Below are 23,829 nucleotides of genomic sequence, written 5' to 3' on the forward strand. Positions count from 1 at the left end.
ACCCTGTGCGTGTGTGTATGTGTGTGAACTGCTCTCAAGTGCAGGCATGAGCAGCTGAGAGTGACAAATACTGCTGTGTCTAAAATAAGATGACAGTCATTAGCATGTGCTGCTCGGTGGACAGGAATCTCACTGTGGGTGTCTATTTTAAAAGGTTTATTTGCCTTATAATACAAAGAATATAAAGTAGAGAGGTGGACATGACTAGAAATAACATGTGTACATGTTTTTTTTCTGATCACAAAATATTTATTTACAGCTGACTGATCTTGGAGACAAGTGGTCTCGGCACTCACACACAGGACTACAGCTGTCTTCATACACATGATGAGTGAGTGAGTGAGAGAGAGAGAGAGAGAGAGAGAGAGAGAGAGAGAGAGAGAGAGAGAGAGGGAAATGCACATGGGCCACATTGGAATGAACACCACCCACGTGAGAAGCATTTTAGTCTTGACCGCAGGCAACTCGACTATACCGGTCATACCCAGAGACGCTATGGTGTCATGTTTATGATCCTGATGCAAAATATTTCCCTTCCAGCCACAACCCATTAGCAACTTTACTATAACACAGTTCTACAGTTTAGGCCCCCGTTTTAATAGATACTTTGCTACAATAACAAAACGCAACATAGACACAAGACACCATGTAAAAAAGTGGTAAAGCTACGACTCAAACATATTTAAATACAGCACAATAGGGACATTGGTTCCCCACCGTACGCTTTATCACATATAATGTAAGTGGGAGACTCACCGAGCTGCTATGAGGTCAAGAAGATGCTGCCAGCGCTCATTGACTTTGCTGAGTTTGTATTGGATTTCTGCTGCTTTGCTTTCATGGCTGGCCTGAGCCAGTCTTTCCCCCATCTGCTCCAGCTGATGCTTGTTCTCCTTGGCCACTGAGATCTCTTCTTGATAGTCCTGAAAAAAAGATCAAAGGTTTATTCAGCCAAATAATTCCTGAGCATAGACATTTTTCTTTCTTAGCAGATTCAATATTTTTATTTATTTATGAGATTAAACAGACACCACTTTCTGTGATATCACAAGCGCAACGTATTATTGCTATATCAGATCTGTTTTGAAGTCAGCATCACCTTTCTGAGTTTCTCGATCATCTCCTCAATCCTGATGTCACCGTTCTGCGAGACCTTGCTCTCCATGTGGGTGAGCCACTCGCACAGCTCTTTATTCTTCTCGTTGAACACAGCCCACTCGTTTAGTCTCTCACTGACCTGCTGTCTGCGCAGACACAGCTGCACACACGACAGAGATCAATGAACATCATGCGATTTACAGGAAATATCATGTTTCTTCCTTACTATGACACATTAGTGTCCAGGGCACACTGCTGGATTTCTGCCTATTATAGGCTTCCAGACCAGGCAAACAAGAACCTATTAAGAGCTTTTGGTGTGTTTTGCATTATGACTGATAACTAAGGCCGTGTCTCAATCACCTTCTTCGTTCAGTAGGAAACATTGAACACAAAAGAAGATATTTTGAGGAAGGTAGGAAAGCAAACTTCCAATGTAGTTTTACCTACTATGATAGTCAATGATGGCCAAGAACTGTTGGGTTACAAGCATTCTTCCCAATATCTTACTCCGTGTTCATCAACAACAACTCGAGGGAATCTTTTATTTTTGAGTGAACTATCCCTTTAAGTATATTTTCGGCCAAATTAAGTGCATATTCCTGAAAACTGTATTATATTTAAGCAAATAAATTGGTGAGAAATTTTATTTATGAACATAAGCCATAATGGAACATAACTACAAATTTGTTTAATTGTTAAAAAATGACTGAATCACCAATTCGCCAATATTTTTGGCCAATTTGGGGAAATGGATACAAAATGTATAATGTTATCTTATCTTGTAGAAATTCTCTCATGCTGTCTCCACCGTAAGCAACACGAAAAATGATAATAGAATCAATTTTTTTATTTCGTCCACATTGAATGTTGCACGGCACGCTGCGACACTTCACCAAACGACAAATCCATTAATGGGCAGGTCCACCCAAAAACTGAAAATCGGTCATCATTTACTCTTCCTCGAGTGGTTTGAAATCTGTATAAATGTATTTGTTCTGATGAACACAGAGGATGAATGCTAACCAAAGAGTCTCGGCCATGACCGACTACCATAGTAAGAAAAATTACAATGGTAGTTAAAAGTGCCTCAGAACGGTTTGCCTACCTAAATTAAGCAAATTTTTCCTACTATGGTGGTCAATGGTCATGTGACGGCATGTGTCTATCGTGTGTTTGTGCGTGTGTACCTGGTGACAGGTCTCCTCCCACTGTCTCTGCAGTAATGCCAGTCTCTCCTGTAAGACTGTGAGGTCTTCAGCACTGAGGCCAGTGGAGAGAGACTCTCTCAGTATAAACAGCCCGGCTACATCATCAGCCCAGCCTTCAATACTGCCCTCTAGCTCCTATCACACACATACAGAGAACACGTTCATCCATCAAATTACGAAGCAGCATGCAAAACTGTCTTTTGAAATGAAATGTGAAGTGTGTATGGTGTGTTTTCCGAAGAGTAATGAGCAGAATAGAAAGCTACTTTCTACTAAACCTCTGCGCTGACCTGATGGGTTGTAACACGTTCACTATAATGTACCTCTACTGCCTACCCTCAGGAAAAGTCACAGAAACTACTGATATTTTACCTCATCGCTATCTGATTGGCTCTCAAACCGCTCCTACTGCACACATCTCCTTGAAACATCATACATAAAAAATCAACTCTCCTTTCCAGATAAAAAATTCATCAGTCTACGTGCATCATCACACACGCAGCCAGCAAACTACAAAAAGCAAGCAAATCGAACGCATTAGCGGACTGCAATAGACTACAATAATACAAATAAAGCATAAATAACCGTAGAAAAAGACTCCAGACTCAACATATATATTATATAAATACTCTCAACTCCAATCCTCTCTTCAAAGCTGAAACACAAATGAAATGAAAGATATGAAGATTGACAATCCTTTAGAAGGTCACTGGAAACAAGTGGAGTTAGATTTGTGTGTGTGTGTGTGTGCGCGCGTGTACCTTGCAGCGGATCTGTTCAGTGTGCAGCTCCTCATGGTGATCGGGTAAAGGTACAGAGAGCTTCTGCTTAAAATCTCTAAGCTTCTCGTGTGATGCAGCAATACCTTTTTCACACTGCTCCCAGTCCTACACACAAACAAACATAAATCATAAACATAAATCATCATATATAGAGAAAGCACATCCTTGAAGTCATCAACATAGATATGTACAGTATAACACTAATGCTTAGCATAGTCATCATGATGCTGTAATGCAAAATGCCTGTTTATTCTCAAATCGGACTGAAATTCACTGTGAAATCACGTCAGCAACAACAATTTTGGATGCAAGAGATGTGACGCAAACATATATGAGCAAAGTTTTCATTAAAATATGATCAGAGTAAAACGTTCAAGGTCCCCTGATTGAGGAGAGAGACATTATTATGCAAATATAAAGCAGTCAGGTACCATCCGTCACTGCATCCGAGAAAACGGAAGAAGGTGGATGAGAGAGGAAGAGAGAGAGCCAGAGGCCGGAGCAAAGGGAAGCCATTTTCTTTTACAATCCCAAAATGTTGTCCTGCCTGCGTCTGTACCACAGTGTGCTGCGTCAAATGTGTCCTGTCTCCTACAGTACTAAAGATATCTTGGTCGCCTTCGCATCTCTAGCTTCCTCTTCCTCTCTCTTGAACAACCCCCCCCCCCCCACGCATGCACATATATACACTCGCACCAATACACTCTTGTTGTGCAAGCTGGACTCTGTTTGATTTGTAAGGTCAGATGCAAAGTGTTTTTTTGTGTACATTTAATTTAATATAAAGGTCTATGAAGATGTATAGCTTTGCAGCATTTTGGCTGCGGTTTATAACAGTATATATTCAACTGTTTGTGCATTATAACAATGCAAAATGTTCCACAAAAAAAAGCATTGTGATGCCACATTTTATATAAGAAAAGAGAATATTTCCGAATAAAGCTAGAGAAAAAAGCAAGCTATTGTTCCAGTTACATCAGAAACTAAGTTACTAGAAATAGCTGTTGATTTCTTGGGGAAAATGCAAGAGAATGTCAAACACTTCCAAACTTTCCAAAGGTTTAAATATGGATATAGCCTTAAAAAATATGTGGCATAAGTAACTTGTGCTATAAAATTAGTAACAAATGATATTTCAATGAGGATTTTCCCACAAGAAACGGCTTGTCATTCAAGATGTCTATTCATACGTCATCATACTTATATACAGTAAAACAAGCCACCAAGAAGTCTATTGAACTGAACCAACAAAACACAATAGAATTAGACATTTGCAACCAAGGTTTTTGCAGTTTCTATTTAAACTTAAATAAATACTAAAATAATTTAATTTTATATAGCAACATAAAAAATAAACAAATAAATATTAAAATAACAAAAGCACATAACAAAATTACAAGAAAATAGCTAATTCAAAATATTAATAAAACTGATTACAAAACTATAATAATTCTGTATGCAACCATTTGGAAATGATTTCTTAACGTAAGAAAACAATAGCCTCAGCATTTATTGTTTGCACTTTGCCAATGATATGAACTACTGAATGAATCAATGAAGCAATAAAGTAAATCTGAAAACACCCAAAAATGTGCAAAACCTTCTGCAAATACATCACAGAACTTACAGTTAAGGGCTGTCTCCACCGAGACGTTTCTGTCTTTTCAATTGATTCCAACGGAAACGGCGCGTTTTTTGAGAACGGCAGCAGCTGGCATTTTTTCCATGCTCAGTCCCGGTCGCCCAGAGTTGAAAAATGCTCAACTTGGGGCAGAACGCTGCAGTGGCCGTTTTCATACGCGTAAAAGCGCCTCGGTTGACACAGCCCCTAATAAACATGTCTGAAACTATGTAAACTATGATCTCAAAACGCACCCTTAGCAAAGACAGCAGTTCTTTCTTCCTTTCATCGAGGCGAATGTTAGCGGTCCTCCAGTGCTCCTGTACATCAGTGAGGTCAGTGTGAAGTAATGCCTCTGCTTTGGCATCTGCCCACAGGAGTAACTGCCTCCCAGCCTCAACTGTTAAGATATAGCTGCCCTGTTGCCTCTGAAGCACACGCTCCTTCAGCTAAATGGAGAGAAGGACATTTAGTTTACTTGCAATGGCTTTCAGGTGGGTTTACTGCTTTATTTCTACTTTACTGTGGTTTACAATATATTTTACGGGACAGTGTACCTGGGAAAAACTGTCTGGTTAAGCTTTTTGGGGTCTGCACCTGCAACCTTTTTTATCTGGCAAAATTGTATATTTCTATATATAGTAATATTATGTACATGAGTTAATATAAAAAATATCCCATTCATTCATTCATTCATTAAATATGGCAATAATGCTAAATATAAAAACAAATATACATATTTGGTGTGTCGATTCATCTGCCATTGGTAGATGTTGAATAATTCTCTTCAAATACTATTTTTGCAATATTTTCTTTGAGAATATAAACAATGTGCTCACCTGTATGTGATCTAACAATCCTCGGATCTGCTGTAGTGCGACCGTTGACCCCTGCTGTTGATCTTCTGATTCTACTGATATCTCTTGCAGCCAATGACGTAGCTTTCCTATCAGCTCTGTGTATCGCTGCCATTGGCGAACGAGACTGTCAATAATCCCGCGTCTTTGCTGGGCCCGCCTCACCACACCTTGCCACTGGTTACTAAGTAGTGCAAGTTTCAGACCAAAGTCATCCCTGTTGTTTAGATAACAAAAAAAGAGGCGGTCATTTCCAGGAATGTTAATATACAGTAAACAATAACAAATCACTGTAGGTTCTGCAATGTTACCTGTCTTCCACCTGTGCCTCATTTAACAGCTGATGTCCATCACTGATGATAGAGGAGAGAATCTGTTGTCGACTGAACATTTCTGCTTGGAACAACTGTTCATAAAAAAGAAAGTTACAGTCATTAGCTACAATGAAGGATTCGACAATGACCCAATATATCATACAATCTACTGTATATTTTGATTCTTTGTAAGGGACAGTTCACCCAAAAATAATACAAATTCTTTCAGCATTCTTTTACCCTTACGTCGGTTTAAAACCTGTCTATGAATATTTTGTTTCTGTGGATCACGACAGAAGATTTTTTGATAAATGCCTCAGTGGTTTTATGTCCATACAAAGAAATTGCGGACCAATGCTATTTATTTAAAGACGTTCTTAAAAAAAATGGTCTTTTGTGTTCTTCTGAAGAACGAAAGTCATACAGGTTTGAAATATCACAAGGAAGAGTAACTGGTGAAAGAATTCATTTCGAGTTGAAATTGCAATATAATAAAATCATTACGTCTATCATATACCTCATGTTCTCTCTGCTGTCCTAACAAGCTCTGGTAGTTCCCGGAAATCTCAGCGCCCAGCTTTTCCTCGGTTTGACTGAGGAAGCTTAACCAAGCATCACACTTCTCCAAGTAGGTCTGTTTTTGCAGGACCAGGGCTTGGAGTTTACTGTGACAAAACAGACATTATAAATATCTAGCGATTTTCACAGTAAGATCTACTGAGGATAAATAGAAACCGTGTACCTGAATCGCTCTATTGTACGTGCAGAGTTGGAAGACCAGCTCCTGTTGAGGTTCTGAAGTCGCTTGATTTCATTATCATTGAGGGGAAGCTGATAACCTAACTGATTCAAGCGTTCCAGGTCAGGTGAAAGACTGCTCAGCTTCAACATTTGGCTCTGTGGACAAGCATTTATCCTGTAAGAACATTGACGGCGTGCAGAGGTGCTTATGCAACGTCATTTTATCAAACTATTTAACACCTTAAGTTTTCCCATGTGTTCCTGCACAGTTGATATATCAGGCGATTCAGCTGGGTCTGGCTCCTTCAGAACCTTCTCTGCTTCTTCTGCCCAGTGGCTCAGAGAATATACCTCCTCATTAAACCTCTCATAGTCCTTAAAACCCCCCTAGAGGAAAGAAAGAAAAATTAAATTATTAAAAAAAAATAAAACCCATTTGCTTTAAATATATATTTTTGAATGTTCAGTGGTTCAAAAAGGTGTTTGTGAGGAAAGGTTCAATTTTGCTTTGAATTATTTACTCCTCTCTTACCTCTAAAAGAGACTGCTGTCTTTGGAGGGCGTGTCCAACCGTTGCCAAGCGCTCAGTGAGTGACAGGTGGTCTGTATGGAAGGTTGTCATGGCAGAGGGGTCCACCTGCTGTCTCAGCTGCCCTGCAAACTTGTTCAGCTGCTGGATGACAGACTCTGAGGATCCCTCGGCCTTCATCAGCTCCTACAGAAATGCCGGAGAAACATTTGTGCACGTTTACAAAAAGAATTACGAATACAAAAGCACAATTCATATTGTGTTAAATGGATAGTTCACTCAAAAATGAATTATTTATTCATCCTCGTGTTATTAAAACCTGTCTAGGTTTGAAACACAAAGATATTTGTCACAGTGGTTTTGTATCCCTACAGTGGAAGTCAGTGGGGCCCAAACATTGTTGAGGCATCAACGTTTATTGAAACATCATCCTTTTTGTTCTGCACACGAAATAAAGTCAAACAGGTTTGGAATGACATGAGAACATTTGTATATGTCCCATTTATTAAACAGTCGACAGTGTGTTAACTTGTGAATATGCAAGTTAATGAGCATTTACAAATACAAATGCTTTCTAAACCCACCGTGCATTGATGCAACCAGATCTTGACCTCCTGTTCAGTGATGTCCCTGTTGGTGGCGCTCTTGAGTAGATGTTCCACCTCTTCCTCTAGTTTCTGGATGTCGGTGTTGCTTTGAGCATGAAGAGCTTTATAATGCTGCCACAGCAGTAGAAGGTTTTTACTGCTCCTCAGCTGATCTGAGATCTGCTCCAGTAGTGTGTTCCACCTGACGGCACACCAGCAGATGTTCAATGATTTCTATTGAGTTAGTATAGGATCTTAATCTGTACGTTATTGGTAGTTAGTTGTTAAAGTAATGTTCTATGCTCACCTGAGGTTGACATCACCAAGTGCTGTGTTGAGTAATTCACTCACTGATGGATGGCAGTCCTTCAACAGCTGTTGTGTTATGGAGCCGAATTTTCGTAAACTGCTTTCCTGTTTCTCAAGCTCATCTTGTAAACTCTAAAAAGCACACACACAAAGCCATGTATGATATTAGTTATTCGCTCCACATAATGGCTATCACTATAGTCGTACAAAGTTCATCACCAAAATAATTGTTCCTTTAGCTTAAATGGGACAGCATTGTAACGCCATGGGTTCGATCCCAGTGGCAACTGATCGAACGTATACCTTGAAAGCATTGTAATTTGGGTTACAAATACATAAATGAATCTTAACTGTTATTATGGATAATGTGAATGTTGGAATTAAACGTCCCAAAGAAAGAAAGATTAGCACCTCAAGATTCTCCACTTGAACCTGCACAGCCTCTGGGGAGCCGGTGAGGAGGCGCAGGCGAGAAATCGTGTAACGCCCCTCCATCAGGTAACCCTGAATCTCATCGTACGCTTGTTTATACACACTCCACTGCTCCAGGATAGCCCGAAGACTGACCGTTTGCTGCCCGACCTGTAAAATAAACAACTGACTAAGCCCTCAACCCATCCACTTTATAACTCAAGTTAATGTTTATGTAAAATTGTGATGTAAACACTGTTTAAAACCAACCATGTGATTTAGATTGGCCCAGGACTGGTTGAGCCCTTTTAGAGTCTCCATAATGACAGAGCCGGTCTCCCCTTTCTTGTCCTGGATAAGTAAGCATCCTTTCTCTTCGGCCTTCTCCAGATCCTTCTCTTTCTCTTTAACTAACACTTCCATTTCCTAGCACAACGAGACACAATACAGTTTAACAACTTTGGACAAAACAAAGAAAATTATTTCATAAAGTGTATTACAGTACGTACTGTGAAGTGCACAGTTACAATAGTTTTATTTTATTTTAGAACAGTTTTATTATTTAGATTCTTGGTCTGTTCAGTTTGTTTTCATCTTAATTTTAGTGTCATATTTAGAAATTTTGTTAAGACGACATAATTGTCCTTACATTCTCCTCTGTAGCCTAAATCTCGCTTAATTTTTTTTTTTTTCAAAATAGGTTTTTTGAGAGAATAAAGCATTGTGACGTCATAATGCATTTTAAACTGCACGTTTTCATAATTTTCTATCTTTTAAAAATTATTTATTTGAAGGGAATGGAAAATTGTGAAGGGAAAATTTTTTGGAGATCATTTTTTTAAGAGAGAAAAAAAACAATTAGGCAAACTACTTCCAGATTTTTTTACAATGTGTTTTAGGGCTTCCGTAATATTTCTATATATGTATTCTTTTATATTTATTTTTTTCAGTTCTGGTTTTAGTCTTAGTTTTAGTTTTTATTTATTTCCGGGTAATAATTGTAGTGCCTCAACAAAATGTTAATTTCTTCTTTAGGTCTTCAAATAATATTTAAGCCTATATATTATTTGATTTCAATTAATATAACTGTTTCACTAGTTTAAGGTAACTGTAGCAACCATGAAGCACAACAACTAGTAGGTTTCTTTACATTTTAATGAGCGTATTATCTACCTGACAGTCCTTGAGTGCATTCTGGGCTGAGGAAACATCTTCAATCCTGTGTTTCTTTTTCAGTTTCTCTTCCTGTACACTGAACCAAGTTTTCAAGGTCTGGACTACGCTTTCATTCTCCAACCAGCTTCCAAGAAGACCCTCTAAAACCTGAACCTGTGAATCGCAGAACACACCAGTTTAATGGAAGAAAATTGAATGACGTACAGTGCATTGATAAAAGTTGTAAGACGTTTTTTCACAGACATGGCTGACCTTTTCTGTAACAAGTGCCTGCAATATCTGCCAGCGCCGGTTCATGGCCCCAAGACATTCAGCAAAGTCTGTTTTGTCACTGCGCTTCCCTTCCACATCCTGACTGCTGATCTGCAGAACCGACTGATTCACAAAGTCCACCGTCAGCTGTTTGCAGGACAGGTCAATCGAAATACCCTGTTTGGAGGACAATGAGAGGGGTAAATATAGAAAAGCAAAACACTGAGCTAGAAAGTAAAACAATAAAAGATAAAGGAATGTTCAACGTTTCTTATACCTTGTATTTCTGAAGATACATTTGCACAACCTCTGATCCAACTGCCCCCATGATCTTCGGTTCATCTTCTTTGATAATGTTCTCCATGAGGGATATCCAGCTCATGAGCTCAGTTATTGCATGACGGGATGGCAGCTTCTCCATCTGCAGCTGCAGTTCACAACACGAATAAAACATTTAGCTCCGTGATAAACTGGGAATCTGAACCATCCCAGTCTAAATCATCATACCTGATGGAGCTTCTCCTGGACCACTGGGATACGTGTGAGAAGATCAGCCCATTGTGTTTCTATCTGGGCCAAGTTTGCCCTGAGTGTTGCCGTGTCCACTTTCTTTAACCGAAGAAGCTGGTTTCCTTGGCTCTGAACTGAGGCACGCAAAGATGACTTGGCATCCACCTCTTTGGAGAACTCCTGCAGATATATGGACGAGGTCATGTAGAGTGTTTTGAAGTAATCAATGTTGCTTAAATAATCTGGCTAACAAACAGTATTTGTTTGAGGATCTTACCAGGAACGCATGAAGATGATCTCTGACAGTTTCCAGCTCTTGAGGTACTGTAACAGACTGAGTGCTCGAGAACTCCAGACGGTCTAGTGCTGAACTCAGCCACTGCCTAAGCTCAGCCGACTCACTTTGGTACCTATATAAAAATGTATAGAGATGTCATATGGAACAGCTACGTGTATATATATATATATAATGTTTTGTGAGGGACGACAGAAGCACAAGTAGTAAGCAGTCAGATGTTGAGACCTTATCCAGTGTTTGAGGGTGGAGTCCAGTCGCTGTAGCTCTTTAATAATCTTAGTTGTGGTACTTAGCCAGTGGTCACCCAGCTGGTTTAGTTGAGTCTCCAGCTCTGAGCAGGACACATGTAAGAGAAGCCTCTTTTCATCATCCAACAACTTGTACAACTGCTGCTGGCGCTCAGACAGACTGGATTTAAGACGCTAAAATGAGAGACAAACCAACATCTGAGAGATCACACAACAGATAATGTCAAACTTACTTAAAATCATGCCTCAAAGTATAATTTATTCTTAGGAAACACGTTTTAAAGGTCCAATGTGTACTTTTTTGGGAGGATCTATTGACAGAAATGCAATATAATATACAATATATAATATAAATATAATGACTGTCTTCAGAGGTGTGTAAAATATTTTATGTTTTTATAACCTTAGAATGAGCTATTTCTATCTACATACATGAAATCGCCATGTTGTTTCTACAGTATCCCTAAACACACAAATTGCTCTACAGAGCGCGTTTCGTAAATATGTAATCTCCTTCTGCAAAGAAGCGGAAAAAAGAGACGGCATCTTAAATCTGTGTCAGCCACCTTAGTGCTTCGAAATGGAGGGGGAGGGCTGGAGTGAGCAATTCACAACCTTGATGCCGCTAAAAGTTTAATACTCTGGACCTTTAACTAACAATTTATGACTAATATTTAGTCATTTATTTTATAATATTTAAAGACCATGTGTGGTACTGTATAAAATTAACAAAATATTTTTATTGGACTATTATTTGACAAAATAGCAATCTACAGTGTTTCAAGGAATATGAGCTTGTTTTAATATAAAAGAAATGCACGGAAAAACAAAAAGCTGACAGGAAATAAAACGTGCATTAACTACCGTTTTATTAATTGTATTATTATAATTGTATCTGTTATTAATCTTTGTTGATATTCTTGTGTTGTAATATTTTCTAACCTCGACTCTATACCTTGTTTGCCAAAGCTGAGCTTCAATTTACACACCAACTATGCAACATTAAGTTAATTCTCTATAACTGGACATACATTTTGACAACTACCTGTACTACATACTGCATAAAAAGTAAAGACTTCTTACTATTTTTTGTCCTTTCTAACATTTTATTTTCTATCCCACTCTATACATATCTATCACTGTTGGATTATGGTAAAATGTACAGTATGTGTGCAACGATGTCTGTGTGTAGATGCTGTACCTGGTACAGAGCGATTCTCTCTCTCATTCTGTCTTCCGTCTCTTCCACCAGGCCCACACTGGGGATGCCACTCTCTACGGCCTCCAGCTGCTTGTACAAGGCCTGATAATCAGCTGCCAAACTGCTCCACCACTGCTTCCCCAAAACATACAACAGTCATTCAGCTCATTCAGCTATTTTAAATCTTGCATTATTAATGAAAACACAAAGTCACCTCCAGGATGCTCTCAAGCTCCACTCCTCGTTTATGGGCCTGTTTAAGTACAGCCTGAGCCTGGGAGACAGTTTCATCAAGGCTCTGAACCTCTCTTTGCACCACCAACCCACTGACCTGCCTGAAGAAGGCCTGTGTCAGCACGACATGTGTCTCCAACCCCTGGAAAAACTCCTGCAGGAGAAGCCAAATAGATTAAATACCTACACAATACAAAAAGCAAAGAACCAGAATGAATGAAACCAACAAGACAGTATTACCTTGTGTTTATCCAAAAGGATCTGAACCTCGATCACAGAGCTCACTTTCATCTTCTGATCTGCTGCCATTTTGTCCTGGGCTGTGTCTACCAGATCTATCAGGTCCTGCAGAGCCCTCTCGTACTGAGCCTTTAGGACCAACGTCTGGTTTAGACCGCTTCGCTTGGCACCCACCATCTCGACCAGCTCTTCATAAGCATCCTACATAAAAGAACATGGTTTAGTTATATGATCATGTAAAAACTAAAAACATGAAATCAAGAATGGTTGTAAAACCTGTAGTTTCAGCAGCTCTTGAGTGCACAGCTGGTTAGGCTGCAGTGTCTCTCCTCTACTTTTCACCTCAGAAACTTTCTGCTCCAACTCCCTCAGACTGTCCTCCGCTTCAGCTAGAATCTGTGTATCACGGACAATTCATTCATCTTAATTTTCAGACAAATTATATCATAATTTAAATGTTTTGATGGGGTTTGTATGACAGGGAACATAAAAAGTGTCTGAATCTGACCTCCATCTGTTTGGAGGCGGGCCGTTCCATCGCTGCGTTCATTTTCTGTGATAGCTGGAACTTTGAATCGCTGAGCGCAGTGAGCAGGAGCCTCAAATCGGTCTGACAAAAATGCAAAGAAAGAAAGAAAAACAGATGAAAGTGTATCTGTAAGGATGCATATAATAATCAGAAGCAACATACCTTAGAAGACTTACCTGGAAAACGTTGAGTTCCTGCAGCTTTTCTTTTATATTGTCACATCGCTGCCCTAACTCGGAATCCATAAGCTTCAGTCTTCCCTCTAAACCATCTAACACCTCCTTAACTAAAACATCTCCTTCACCCCACAGCCGTTCTTTTCCTACAAGCACCGCTTTACACCTAAACACCTCCTCATTGATATTCTTCATCTCCTTACTCAAACCCTGAGGAGACGAGCCAAAATGAGAAGAAAGGACAAGAAAAGTTGAGACAAGAAGAGACAAAGTCTCTAAAAAAAGAGAGTAAAATTTACTCCGGTCAAATCATGATAAATCGATTCCCAGTGTTTGTAAGTGTTTGTGTTTATATGATATATTTGTGTGTGTGTTGTATATATTAAATGTATTTATAAATGCACAAACATACATTTATAATTTCTTTTGCTAATTTGAACACATTTTCATGTAAAAATATACCTTTATACATTTATATTTCAATATAATTTATATGTATAACATATGAATATAAATATATATTACAAATATTTCCTAAATATATACATTTATGTTCGTGTAATTATACATACATTTAAATATTCACACCACAAACACATATTATATAAACACAAACATTTATTTTGGAATCGATTAATCGCAATTAATCGATTTGACAGCACCAATAAAACACAACGTGAAATGCCTGTCTCACCTCTAAATGGCCCAGGTGAGTTTCTGAATCAACGGATAGTAGCATTGGACCAGATACAAGCTCATTATCAGCATCGTCCAGCCATGAGGAAGCTGATGACACAGCCTCATAAAGAACCTTCTCGAGAGCATGAACACGCTTACTGTCAGCACTCCCTTCCTGTCGGGAGGACATGAATGAACAACCAAAACTGACTTCATTAACTCCATTCACACTAAACATGTTGTAATGGTCTAATATCAAATGTTGCAGTACCTGAGGCAGGTCCTCCAGCTCTTGGTTGAAACCTTCAAACAGACTTCTGGGTGACAGGATGTCCTGTGTCATTGGCTCACCTCTGAAAACCCCACAAGGGCTGGACACTGGCTGGTACACCTATTAGAACACATACAGGTCCTTATTTAAGGAACAAGTCTTTGTGTACCTGGGCGTTGAAAGTGACCGTGGAATGAGATCAAAACAATACAACCTTATCATCTGAAATGTCAGTTCTAGCATAGTGTGGATGTTGTTTACCATGTTACACGTCACCTGCTCCATCGTGTTGAGTGACAGCTGGAGTTTGTTGTTGAGGTCTTTGCTCATGTTCTCCCATCTTACTCTCATCTGATCCTTTGAGAACATGTTCTCAGGCCAGTGATCATCATCTAGTTCTGAATGATCTGTGGGAGAACTATGGAGGGCAGAAAGCTCATAATGTTTGTATAGTCTGTACAGTATACACTTGTTCTTTTTAGTACAATTAGGCAAAAACATGTGTAATGTGATATTTTCATAACAAAAGCATGCAATTGAAGAATATTAGTAAGACAAATGAGTGCAAAATGTTCCTCCAGCATACAGAGAAACCTTTCTGACATAAATTTAAAGGAACAGAAGTAGAGATAGTGGATGAATTAACAGGCCTCACCTCTTTCCATTCGGTGTTGTTCTCTTTGAGAGAATCTCCTCTCCTCTACATGTTACAGACTGGAGTAACTTCTTCTGTTCGCCAAGCTGCTCCTCCAACTCCTGCATCACATGTGAGAGCTGATGTCAACAACTAACCTCCAGATCAAGCGCAAAGGTCACTTATTCAAATGCACGTATCTGTGTCCTAAGACGCATTCAATTCAATTCAATTCAATTTTATTTATATAGCGCTTTTCACAATTTGCATTGTTCCAAAGCAGCTTTACAGGGGAAAAACAAAAAACCCAAGAAAGGGTAAAACACACTACATGGTGTGTTATATAATAAATCCAATTATTCTAGTAAATAATATCTAATGTCAGCTTCTCCTGGTGGTTTATTTAGCATATTTGCATTAAGTGAATGCTTGGCTGAAAAGATGCGTTTTTAATCTAGATTTAAATTGGGCGAGTGTGTCTGATCCTCGAATAATATCAGGAAGGCTATTCCAGAGTTTAGGTGCTACGTATGAGAAAGCTCAACCCCCTTTGGTGGATTTAGTTATTCTAGGTATTATCAAAAGTCCTGCGTTTTGAGATCTTAGAGAGCGTGATGGGTTGTAGTGTGATAGAAGCTCTGTTAGGTAGGTAGGGTTAAACCCTTTAAGGCTTTATAAGTGATTAAAAGAACTTTAAAGTCAATACGATACTTAATGGGTAGCCAGTGAAGGGTTGATAACATTGGGGTTATGTGATCGTATTTTCTGGACCTGGTTAGAACTCTGGCAGCTGCGTTCTGAACTAACTGTAGTTTGTCTATTGATGATGCAGGACAACCACTAAGTAGCGCATTACAGTAGTCAAGTCTTGAGGTCATAAATGCATGAATAAGCTTCTCCGCGTCAGCAACACACAGAATATTTCGTAACTTGGCAACATTTCTTAGGTGGAAAAAGGCTGTTTTTGTGACATTTAAGATGTGATTTTGAAATGACAGGTTGTTGTCCAATATAACGCCTAGATCTTTTCCTGTATTTGTTGGAGTAACAGTACATCCTTCAACTTGCAGTTTATAATCAGAAATATTTGTTTTGCGTGTCTTTGGTCCGATAAGTAATATTTTTGTTTTATTAGAATTTAAAAGAAGGAAATTACAGGTCATCCAATGTTGTATATCTTCAATGCACTTTGCCAATTTGGATAGCTGGGAGGAATCATCTGGTCTTGATGAGATATATAGCTGAGTATCATCTGCATAGCAATGGAAGCTAATTCCATGTTTTTTAATAATGTTTCCGAGGGGAAGCATGTATATGGAGAACAGCACGGGTCCTAGAACCGATCCCTGAGGTAATCCATAATTTACATGCGTTAGATTGGACGATTCTCCATTTAAATGGACAAATTAATGTCTGTCTGACAAGTAAGATCTAAACCATTGTAGTGCCTGTCCCTCAATACCGGTATAATTGTGTAAGCGATCAAAAAGTATGTTATGGTCTACGGTATCGAACGCAGCACTAAGGTCAAGCAGGACCAGGAGTGAGATGTTACCTTTCTCTGATGCCATAATTTTAACGAGCGCAGTTTCAGTGCTATGATGCGGTCTAAAGCCTGACTGAAATTTTTCCTGCATGTTGTGATTTTGTAAGAAAGAGCACAACTGAGTGCACACTACTTTTTCTAGTATTTTAGACAGGTATGGGAGATTTGAAATCGGTCTATAGTTTCCAAGTTCATTTGGATCTAAGTTTTGTTTCTTGATTAGAGGCTTAATGACGGCCATCTTAAAGGGTCCTGGGACATGGCCTAGATTAATTGATGAGTTGATAATGTTGTAAATGGGCTCAATTGCAACAGGTAGTAACTCTTTTAATAATTTAGTTGGTATGGGGTCTAATAAGCAAGTTGTAGGTTTAGAAGTTGCGATAAGTTGAATTAAATCTTTCTGTTTTATAGGTGAAAAACGCTGGAGCCTTTGTTTTGTAGCGATGGTTGGTGCTAATTCATAAGACAGATTTGGAGGTTGAGTTTTTACAATTTTGTCACGGATGTTTTTGATTTTCTCTGTAAAAAATTTCATGAATTCATTGCTACCGAGGTGTGGCGGAATAGCCAGGTCAGGTGGTGTCTGTTTATTTGTTAATTTAGCGACTGTGCTAAATAGAAACCTTGGATTGTTTTTGTTGGTTTCTAGCTATCATGTTTTTACATTTTATTGCTTTTAAGTATTTAAGACGCTCTATACCCTCTGTCTTTGGACTGTGTCTTGGTGCTGCTGGTTGCGTGTAGATCGTGCTTGACTGAGCCAGTCCATCATATTGGGGCTCTGAGACAGAGACGAGTCTGATTCAATATCCTCCTGCTCCTGTAGTGACCCCTTAAAGGAAAGACAGAGGTCAGTTAAAGATTAACCTTTAAACATACACAATGGAAAAGACATTTTAATGTGTCTGAATAATAATGTAAAACAAAGGTTATAAAAATGCAATCAACTGTCACAAACTATGCATCAAGTGAAAGCTAAAACACTCGAATTATGTTCTGAACTTGTTTTTGCAAGCGATAAAATGCTCATTTAAATTACTTAAACGGATATTTAAGAATTTTATAGATTTGTTATATATATATTTATAGACTGCACTCATGGAATAATTCAGTGCTGAGCATAAAAAATACAGATGCACAAGATTTTATCAATGTTCATGTCCTTTTCAGGTCTGAAAATTCTATTTTTGAATGGTTTGGAAACCATGTACATTTGTAGTATTGCTAAAACCTTATTTTCCTTGTTCTAAAAGCAAATCTATTTAAACATGAACCAGCCTGAATCTCTAAGATCTGTAGATAATATAAAATGTATTTTCCTTTAAATTATTTGATGCACAAAAGAACATTACATACTGTGAATATAACTTCACGTTTGGTTCAGTTGTTTTATAGAATGGGTCCAAACTATAAAACTACATAAAAACCCCTATTGAAAAAAATACATATACAAAAAAAGGAAAAAAATATTTCAATATAGGTCAAAGTTTAGACTGCGGAAAAATGGCACAAAACCCAAATGAGAATGCATTATGTCAAAGACAGCTACATTTACACAAGCAGGACGAAAATGCCAGACATTCACCACCATTTCTAAAAGCTCTTTGTTTTAGACATTTGCTGTTGAAGCGCAATGGAACATCTTTCTCAACAATGAACAGCGCTTGCCTTTTCTTTTGTACTATTGTACAAAGCATCCATTTGTTTGTATATTTTAGAGTTTATGTTAGTGTGTGTGTGGTTCTTGTTTCCTGTAGCGCCATATTCTGTATTCTGACCAATTTTATATATTATACCCAACTATTAAAAATGAGTTTTCTTATTTTAAATGTATGTGTTACGGTTGGAGACGGTGTCGCTTACCTGTATGTGGGTCTGTTTGTCCTGTAGGATTCTTTGTAGCGCCAGCAGGCTGGATTTAAGGCTGTGGAGTTTGAAGGAAAGATGCTCAGCGTCGCTCCGTGTACCGGCTTTCCCCTCCATGAGTAAACTCTCACTGTGTACTGACAGTTCAGATAGACACAACACCTTCTGCTCGATCTCCAGTAACATGTTCTACACCAGCAACAAGAGATTGAAAATAGGACTTAGCAATACATTTATGCAATAATTACAGTTTTATCCAAAAATACATCTACTGACCTACAGCTATATTTTTCAGCATGTCTATTTCTTAGGAACTGAACACTTTAAGCTTAAAGAAGTTCTCTTTGTTTGTCATCATTGTCAAAAACTGCCATGAAGATATATTCTTATAAAGCCTTTATAAACAACAACACATAACTTTCTTTTATAAATAGAATTATTATTATGAATAGATGATAAAATATTGATTATGAATCAAGAGACGGACTATAAACCCTACAGGCATAACACAAGGTGTAAGATGCTGTAAATAGAAGTCGAGAGGACAAAAGCATGTGTGCGTGTGTTTGTGTGTGTACAGTGACTGATAATCTTCTTAAGCTCGGGTCTTCAGACATCTAGACACTACCATGTCACAGCAGAACACAGGTACACTAATCCAAACTGCATGCAGTTAGTATAGAGTGCTCTGCGGATATGTAGGACAGTTTAAGCTGAATAGAGCTTCATTGTTAAGAGAGCCGACAGCATTCAACAGTGAGGATTGGAATAACATTAACAGCGGTCAGTTGAGGGTCAGGGCCACCCTGGATTCTCAAAAAGAGCTTAATTCTCAGGTTAAAGGTCAACCTGATCCCTACAAACCTCTCGTCAAAACACAAGAAATGCCTACGAGTAAGTGTGCGAGTCTCCTTGAGGGAATGCAGACATGCACTGTTGGACAGCACTGATGACTGCAGAGGAGAAAGAAATCCCTAATCCGACTGACCAACAGATCAGGACAAAAGCACACAGCTAATCAGGTTTACCTTAAACCACTCTGGTGGCTTCAGACATGATACTGTATCACGGATTTCTAATATTGTGGATATTTTATTCTTTCTTTATTTTCGCCATACCGTAGAAACAGTTAAACTAAAGGAAGCTACACAGCAATACAGGTTAAGGACTTTCTGCATGTAAAGTAATTTGTGCATGTAAAGTTTAATTACATTTATTTTGTCCAATAAGATAAGTGGTCGATTATTATTTATCTTTAATAAAATAAACACTTGCTTCCAGTGTCACTCTATCCTTTAAAAGCTGGTGCTCTTACCTGGCAGTCAATGAGCTGCTCCTCCATGTCCATATCCTGTGGGTGTGGCTGTAGGGTGGAGCTTAGTGTGGCCCGTGTGCTCAGCAGCCAGTTGTCAAGCTCCTCTGCTTCGCTATGGTAACGCTGCAGCGCTTGTTCCTGCCGCTGTTCCTCTAACTGCTCGCTCAGGCGCTCCTGCGTGACAGAGAACGCAAAGAATGAGGCCGTCGGTAATCTGTCAAGTAATCTTTTTAAAGGTGTGTGTTTTGGAAAAACGTTCAAACGTTGACCCACAATCTGGTCATACACCATCAACAGCCTAAACCATTTTTTGTAATAGAAACTTGTGAAGTATAACGCACAACTTAAAATACGAAATTTTTCGTCTGCAAATGAAAAGACTGACTCGCAGGGAGTTCACAGGAGGGCCAACATGATCAGATAAACAGAATAAAACAAAGCAGGAATATAAGTATTAAAATGTAAAATGACGGCATTTACTTTGCTGCTCCTCGGTTCAAATTCACTCTCTTTTTCTTTCTTTGCCCTTGTCTAGGTGTGTCTAAGGTTTGGTGAAATGAACAGTACTAAACAGGGTGTAAAACGGGCAAGGCAACTACAAATAGTATTAATCATAACCCATCACACGCCTATTATAGGCTTTCCACCAAAACAAATAGTAAAACAATTATGAAACACAAAACAACATAAATACAGGTTAAACATTTCTCACAATTTAACCCTTTAATGCATCGAACTTTCGCCAGTGGAAAGCTCATAAAAAAGCCATTTCTTGTTTATGCATGGGTTGTTGTGGCACAATTGCTGATCAACAATTACAGGACAAACTACTGCATCAACCTAAAACTGGCACCTTCTACACCTGTCCACTATTTGAAAATATGTGTAAAAAACGTACAATCTTATTTTATGTCCAAGAATAACATACTGTAGGAAAGAACGCAAAAAGGAGTTAAATAATGCATTCTCACCTCCAAAAGCTGACGCTTGCCGGATGCCTTCATGTGGATGGTTGCCATCCGTTCTCCCAGTACAGTGAGAGTAGACTGCAAGGCCAGCTGGTCTCCAGTATCTGCATCTAAACTCTCCTCATCCATCTGCAGCTCCTCAGAAAAAGAGGCCTGTATCGCACTGATCTCATCCTGAAGCATCAGGATCTCATCCAACAGAGCCTTCAAAAAAACAACAAATGTAACCATTTAAAACGATTGATAAATGCTATGCCTGAAGTTAAAGAAAAGAAATGAAAAGGTAATGCCACAGAAAATGAAAAGTAAACTAATAAACACTACTTAGTGTATGGTATATGTTGTGATGTTGATATCTAATGATAGGTTTAAGTTTATTTGTGATCTAGCTTTATTGCTTCATCAGATGGCCTGTATCTCTCACCTGGTGGGCGGCCATCTGGCTCTCTGGGCTCTTGCTTGGCTCTAACCCCTCATTTAGTGCCGTCTCGATGGACTCCATCTTTGTCGAGACAGACTGCAGGGTCTCCTGATAATGCTGTTGTCTCTCCAGAGCTTCATAAAGACTCCTCTGTTTCTCACTGATCTGAAAAGATATGCACGTGTTAACCAGCGTACAAGGATGGGGTTTGGTTCTAGAGATGCGAGATGGTTCGATGAAATTTACCACATTCTTCAAGGTCTCCCATGAGCGCTGAAGGTCATCCAGGTTAGCCGAGGCCGACGACTCCATGGATGGGTCATACAGCTCCTGTAGCGGTGCTCTGCTTAGAGGAGCTCGACCTGAAATCTGTAAAAAAGAAAAGCAACTGTTATCAACAACTGTGACTGTATTTGCATTCATGCATGAATAAAAAAACAACCTGTGCTAATACTCTAAAAATACATCAAAACAGTAGCTATACTACTGCGTGTTGAGCATCTGTGAACGCATGTTTCACAATGTTGCCTGAAATCAGCATTCACATTTACACAGTAACAACGACGAACAATGATGCGGTTGATCCTGTGTTTGCAAGACGCTTCAACATCTTTGTTACTTCCAAAGCCCCTTTGATCAAATCAGGGTTCTGCAGTCCAATCATTACATCAATGTTGTATGTGCACTAGTGTTGGGAACCAACTGCAAGTATTTTTTGATGTAACTTATCTGTCGTAGGTATAGCCTGCCAGTTGTTCAGCTGTTCTGTTTTTTTTTTTACAACTTTGTTAAACAAGCTAATTTGTTTTGACAAACACAAAGGAACCTACCAAATGCTGATTTGTTAACGTTGAAAAGTTTAGTAAACATTTATTGAGTTGTCTGTATACATTATTAAGGCTCTGACTCCAAAAAATAAACGTTTGTGTTTACGCTTTTTTCTAAATTTCACTTTTAATGTACTTTATTAGTACAAAATAACCTTTTATTACTGACTTGTGGTGTGGCAAACTGCTTTCTAAACTGGTTGCATGTTTGAACCTGTAGCTTATTGTAGAATAGGAGACTGTCAAAGCTGTTGTATTGGCGTTTCAATGTTTGGCACCAAGTACACAATCCCAGTTTAAGCGTTATAAGAAAAATATACAAAACTTCACATTATAGACATTTACATAGTTGTATTCTATATTCACATAAAGATTTAAATGATTGTATTATACAGCCACCACTTTTCCAGGACAATCACAACTGTGTTCAATGAGCGTGGGAACCCTGAGACAAACATTCCTATTCAAATCGATATGTGTGCAGAGGCTGCCGTGAGAAATGTATTGGTAAAGTGCCGTTGGTACCTGAGAAGTGTCAGCGTTAGACCCGGGTGAGGGGGATCTGCAGGCCAGGGGAGAGGAGACCTCACTGTTGGTGCCCTCCTCACCAGACTCCTCTGTTACCGGGGAGAGGAGAGTATGACAACGGCCGGCTGTCATCTGACCATTTATTGGAGCCAAAGAGAAATAGAGAGAGAAAGAAAGAGAGAGACACAATGAAACTAAGCGGAAAGTCCAGCACCAAGAGAAGATGTGAAAAAACAAGAACGGCGATAAAGAAAATCAGAAGACTGAAGAATAATATGGGCTTATCACACTGATATTCAAAACCATGTAATCCTGGGATATCTTCTTTTCTTTCATTCAGATTGTTTGCCATAAATCTTTATTATAAGACACCCTTTATGTTTGTCACTGGGTTCTGCAAATATGTAAACATAAAAAAGTATTAAAAAGTGATTGTCAACTTTGTCAAAGTAGTATTTAATGATTTAAAAAGTAGAGTGTTCTTTCCACTTCCTGAAAAATAGTGAATTTGGACATCCAAGGTTTCGGAAAGGCAGAAACAAAACGTTTTTATCGTTCTTACATCAAGTAAATAATCCTGAGCAGTCAGGTGTCACACTGTACATTTGAAAACCCTGAATAAATGTTGAAATATGTATATTTTGAGGTGAAATATTATTGAAAAAGTACATTGTCTGAGGAGCACGGAGGTCTCAGCACATGCTTGTCAAATGTCTGTCGTTGGAAATGTCTTTGAAACATACTTGCTTTCATTATCAATATTTTAGGCTTGTACCAAAACAGCTTTCTGTGACTATAGGCCTACAAAGCCCATTTTTAACAAGGTTAACACTGAGGCAGTTTACGAGGAAGTTTATGATGCTGTATGTTGCTAAACATTTGAGCACCACGTCATTACACAATGTACACCTTTGCCACAGTGACACACTCCAGAACTACCAAAAGCACCGAAGCGACATAACCCGAGGCGAGAAGCAGTGCTGTGCCCTGCTGTGTGACACTGATTTACTCAGGGTTAACCCTGACCCAGGATTAGACACAGTGTGAAAAGCCTTTAACTTCATTCAAATCTCACAGGAAGTCATGCATCAGGCAGAAACCCGATATTAAATTCCCTACTGCAGCACCACAGAACCACGAACAGACAGAATTTGTTTTAAGTAGTTGTGACTAACCCATTTCCACAACTCTCGTCATGATAAAGGAATGGACCAGGAAGCACCCACACACTTTCATCATGTGAAAATGTACGCATGGGCAACGGCACAAGACAATTGCTTGGGTTTGCCTGAATAAACTAAAGTAATCTACACCCCTGGAGCTCTCAAGCATCAGGCTAAATATAGACCGAGCTACAATGACTGCTGAACTACTGCAAAGCTACCCCTCCTTTCTCTGTAAGTCTGTAAGGACAGAAGCTTGAATTCCATACACTCGAGCCAAACTGC

At 38.9% G+C, this 23,829-nt stretch overlaps 1 protein-coding gene across 1 annotated transcript in view; it reads right to left on the bottom strand.

Moving 5' to 3' along the window:
* The window catches only part of LOC306904202 (nesprin-1-like), a 75,163-nt gene that overhangs the window by 12,669 nt on the left and 38,665 nt on the right, over positions 1-23,829 (bottom strand). The window contains exons 50-87 of the mRNA XM_079473959.1: positions 22,379-22,513; positions 21,273-21,395; positions 21,030-21,191; positions 20,609-20,809; positions 19,638-19,811; positions 18,320-18,511; positions 17,157-17,288; positions 14,929-15,029; positions 14,535-14,691; positions 14,274-14,393; positions 14,019-14,177; positions 13,325-13,534; positions 13,128-13,229; positions 12,896-13,015; positions 12,620-12,820; positions 12,360-12,533; positions 12,146-12,277; positions 10,922-11,118; positions 10,676-10,808; positions 10,396-10,578; positions 10,166-10,315; positions 9,889-10,065; positions 9,634-9,789; positions 8,731-8,886; positions 8,461-8,631; positions 8,048-8,181; positions 7,738-7,942; positions 7,157-7,339; positions 6,865-7,011; positions 6,626-6,780; positions 6,401-6,548; positions 5,881-5,975; positions 5,552-5,786; positions 4,967-5,161; positions 3,071-3,196; positions 2,289-2,444; positions 1,100-1,258; positions 757-923 (exon numbers count right to left, since the gene is read on the bottom strand). Coding sequence (XP_079330085.1) covers positions 757-923; positions 1,100-1,258; positions 2,289-2,444; positions 3,071-3,196; positions 4,967-5,161; positions 5,552-5,786; positions 5,881-5,975; positions 6,401-6,548; positions 6,626-6,780; positions 6,865-7,011; positions 7,157-7,339; positions 7,738-7,942; positions 8,048-8,181; positions 8,461-8,631; positions 8,731-8,886; positions 9,634-9,789; positions 9,889-10,065; positions 10,166-10,315; positions 10,396-10,578; positions 10,676-10,808; positions 10,922-11,118; positions 12,146-12,277; positions 12,360-12,533; positions 12,620-12,820; positions 12,896-13,015; positions 13,128-13,229; positions 13,325-13,534; positions 14,019-14,177; positions 14,274-14,393; positions 14,535-14,691; positions 14,929-15,029; positions 17,157-17,288; positions 18,320-18,511; positions 19,638-19,811; positions 20,609-20,809; positions 21,030-21,191; positions 21,273-21,395; positions 22,379-22,513 — 6,023 coding nt within the window. The remainder of the gene's footprint in view (positions 1-756; positions 924-1,099; positions 1,259-2,288; positions 2,445-3,070; positions 3,197-4,966; positions 5,162-5,551; positions 5,787-5,880; positions 5,976-6,400; positions 6,549-6,625; positions 6,781-6,864; positions 7,012-7,156; positions 7,340-7,737; positions 7,943-8,047; positions 8,182-8,460; positions 8,632-8,730; positions 8,887-9,633; positions 9,790-9,888; positions 10,066-10,165; positions 10,316-10,395; positions 10,579-10,675; positions 10,809-10,921; positions 11,119-12,145; positions 12,278-12,359; positions 12,534-12,619; positions 12,821-12,895; positions 13,016-13,127; positions 13,230-13,324; positions 13,535-14,018; positions 14,178-14,273; positions 14,394-14,534; positions 14,692-14,928; positions 15,030-17,156; positions 17,289-18,319; positions 18,512-19,637; positions 19,812-20,608; positions 20,810-21,029; positions 21,192-21,272; positions 21,396-22,378; positions 22,514-23,829) is intronic.

Source organism: Barbatula barbatula (genome assembly GCF_947034865.1).
Source record: "Barbatula barbatula genome assembly, chromosome: 15".
NCBI lineage: Eukaryota > Metazoa > Chordata > Actinopteri > Cypriniformes > Nemacheilidae > Barbatula > Barbatula barbatula.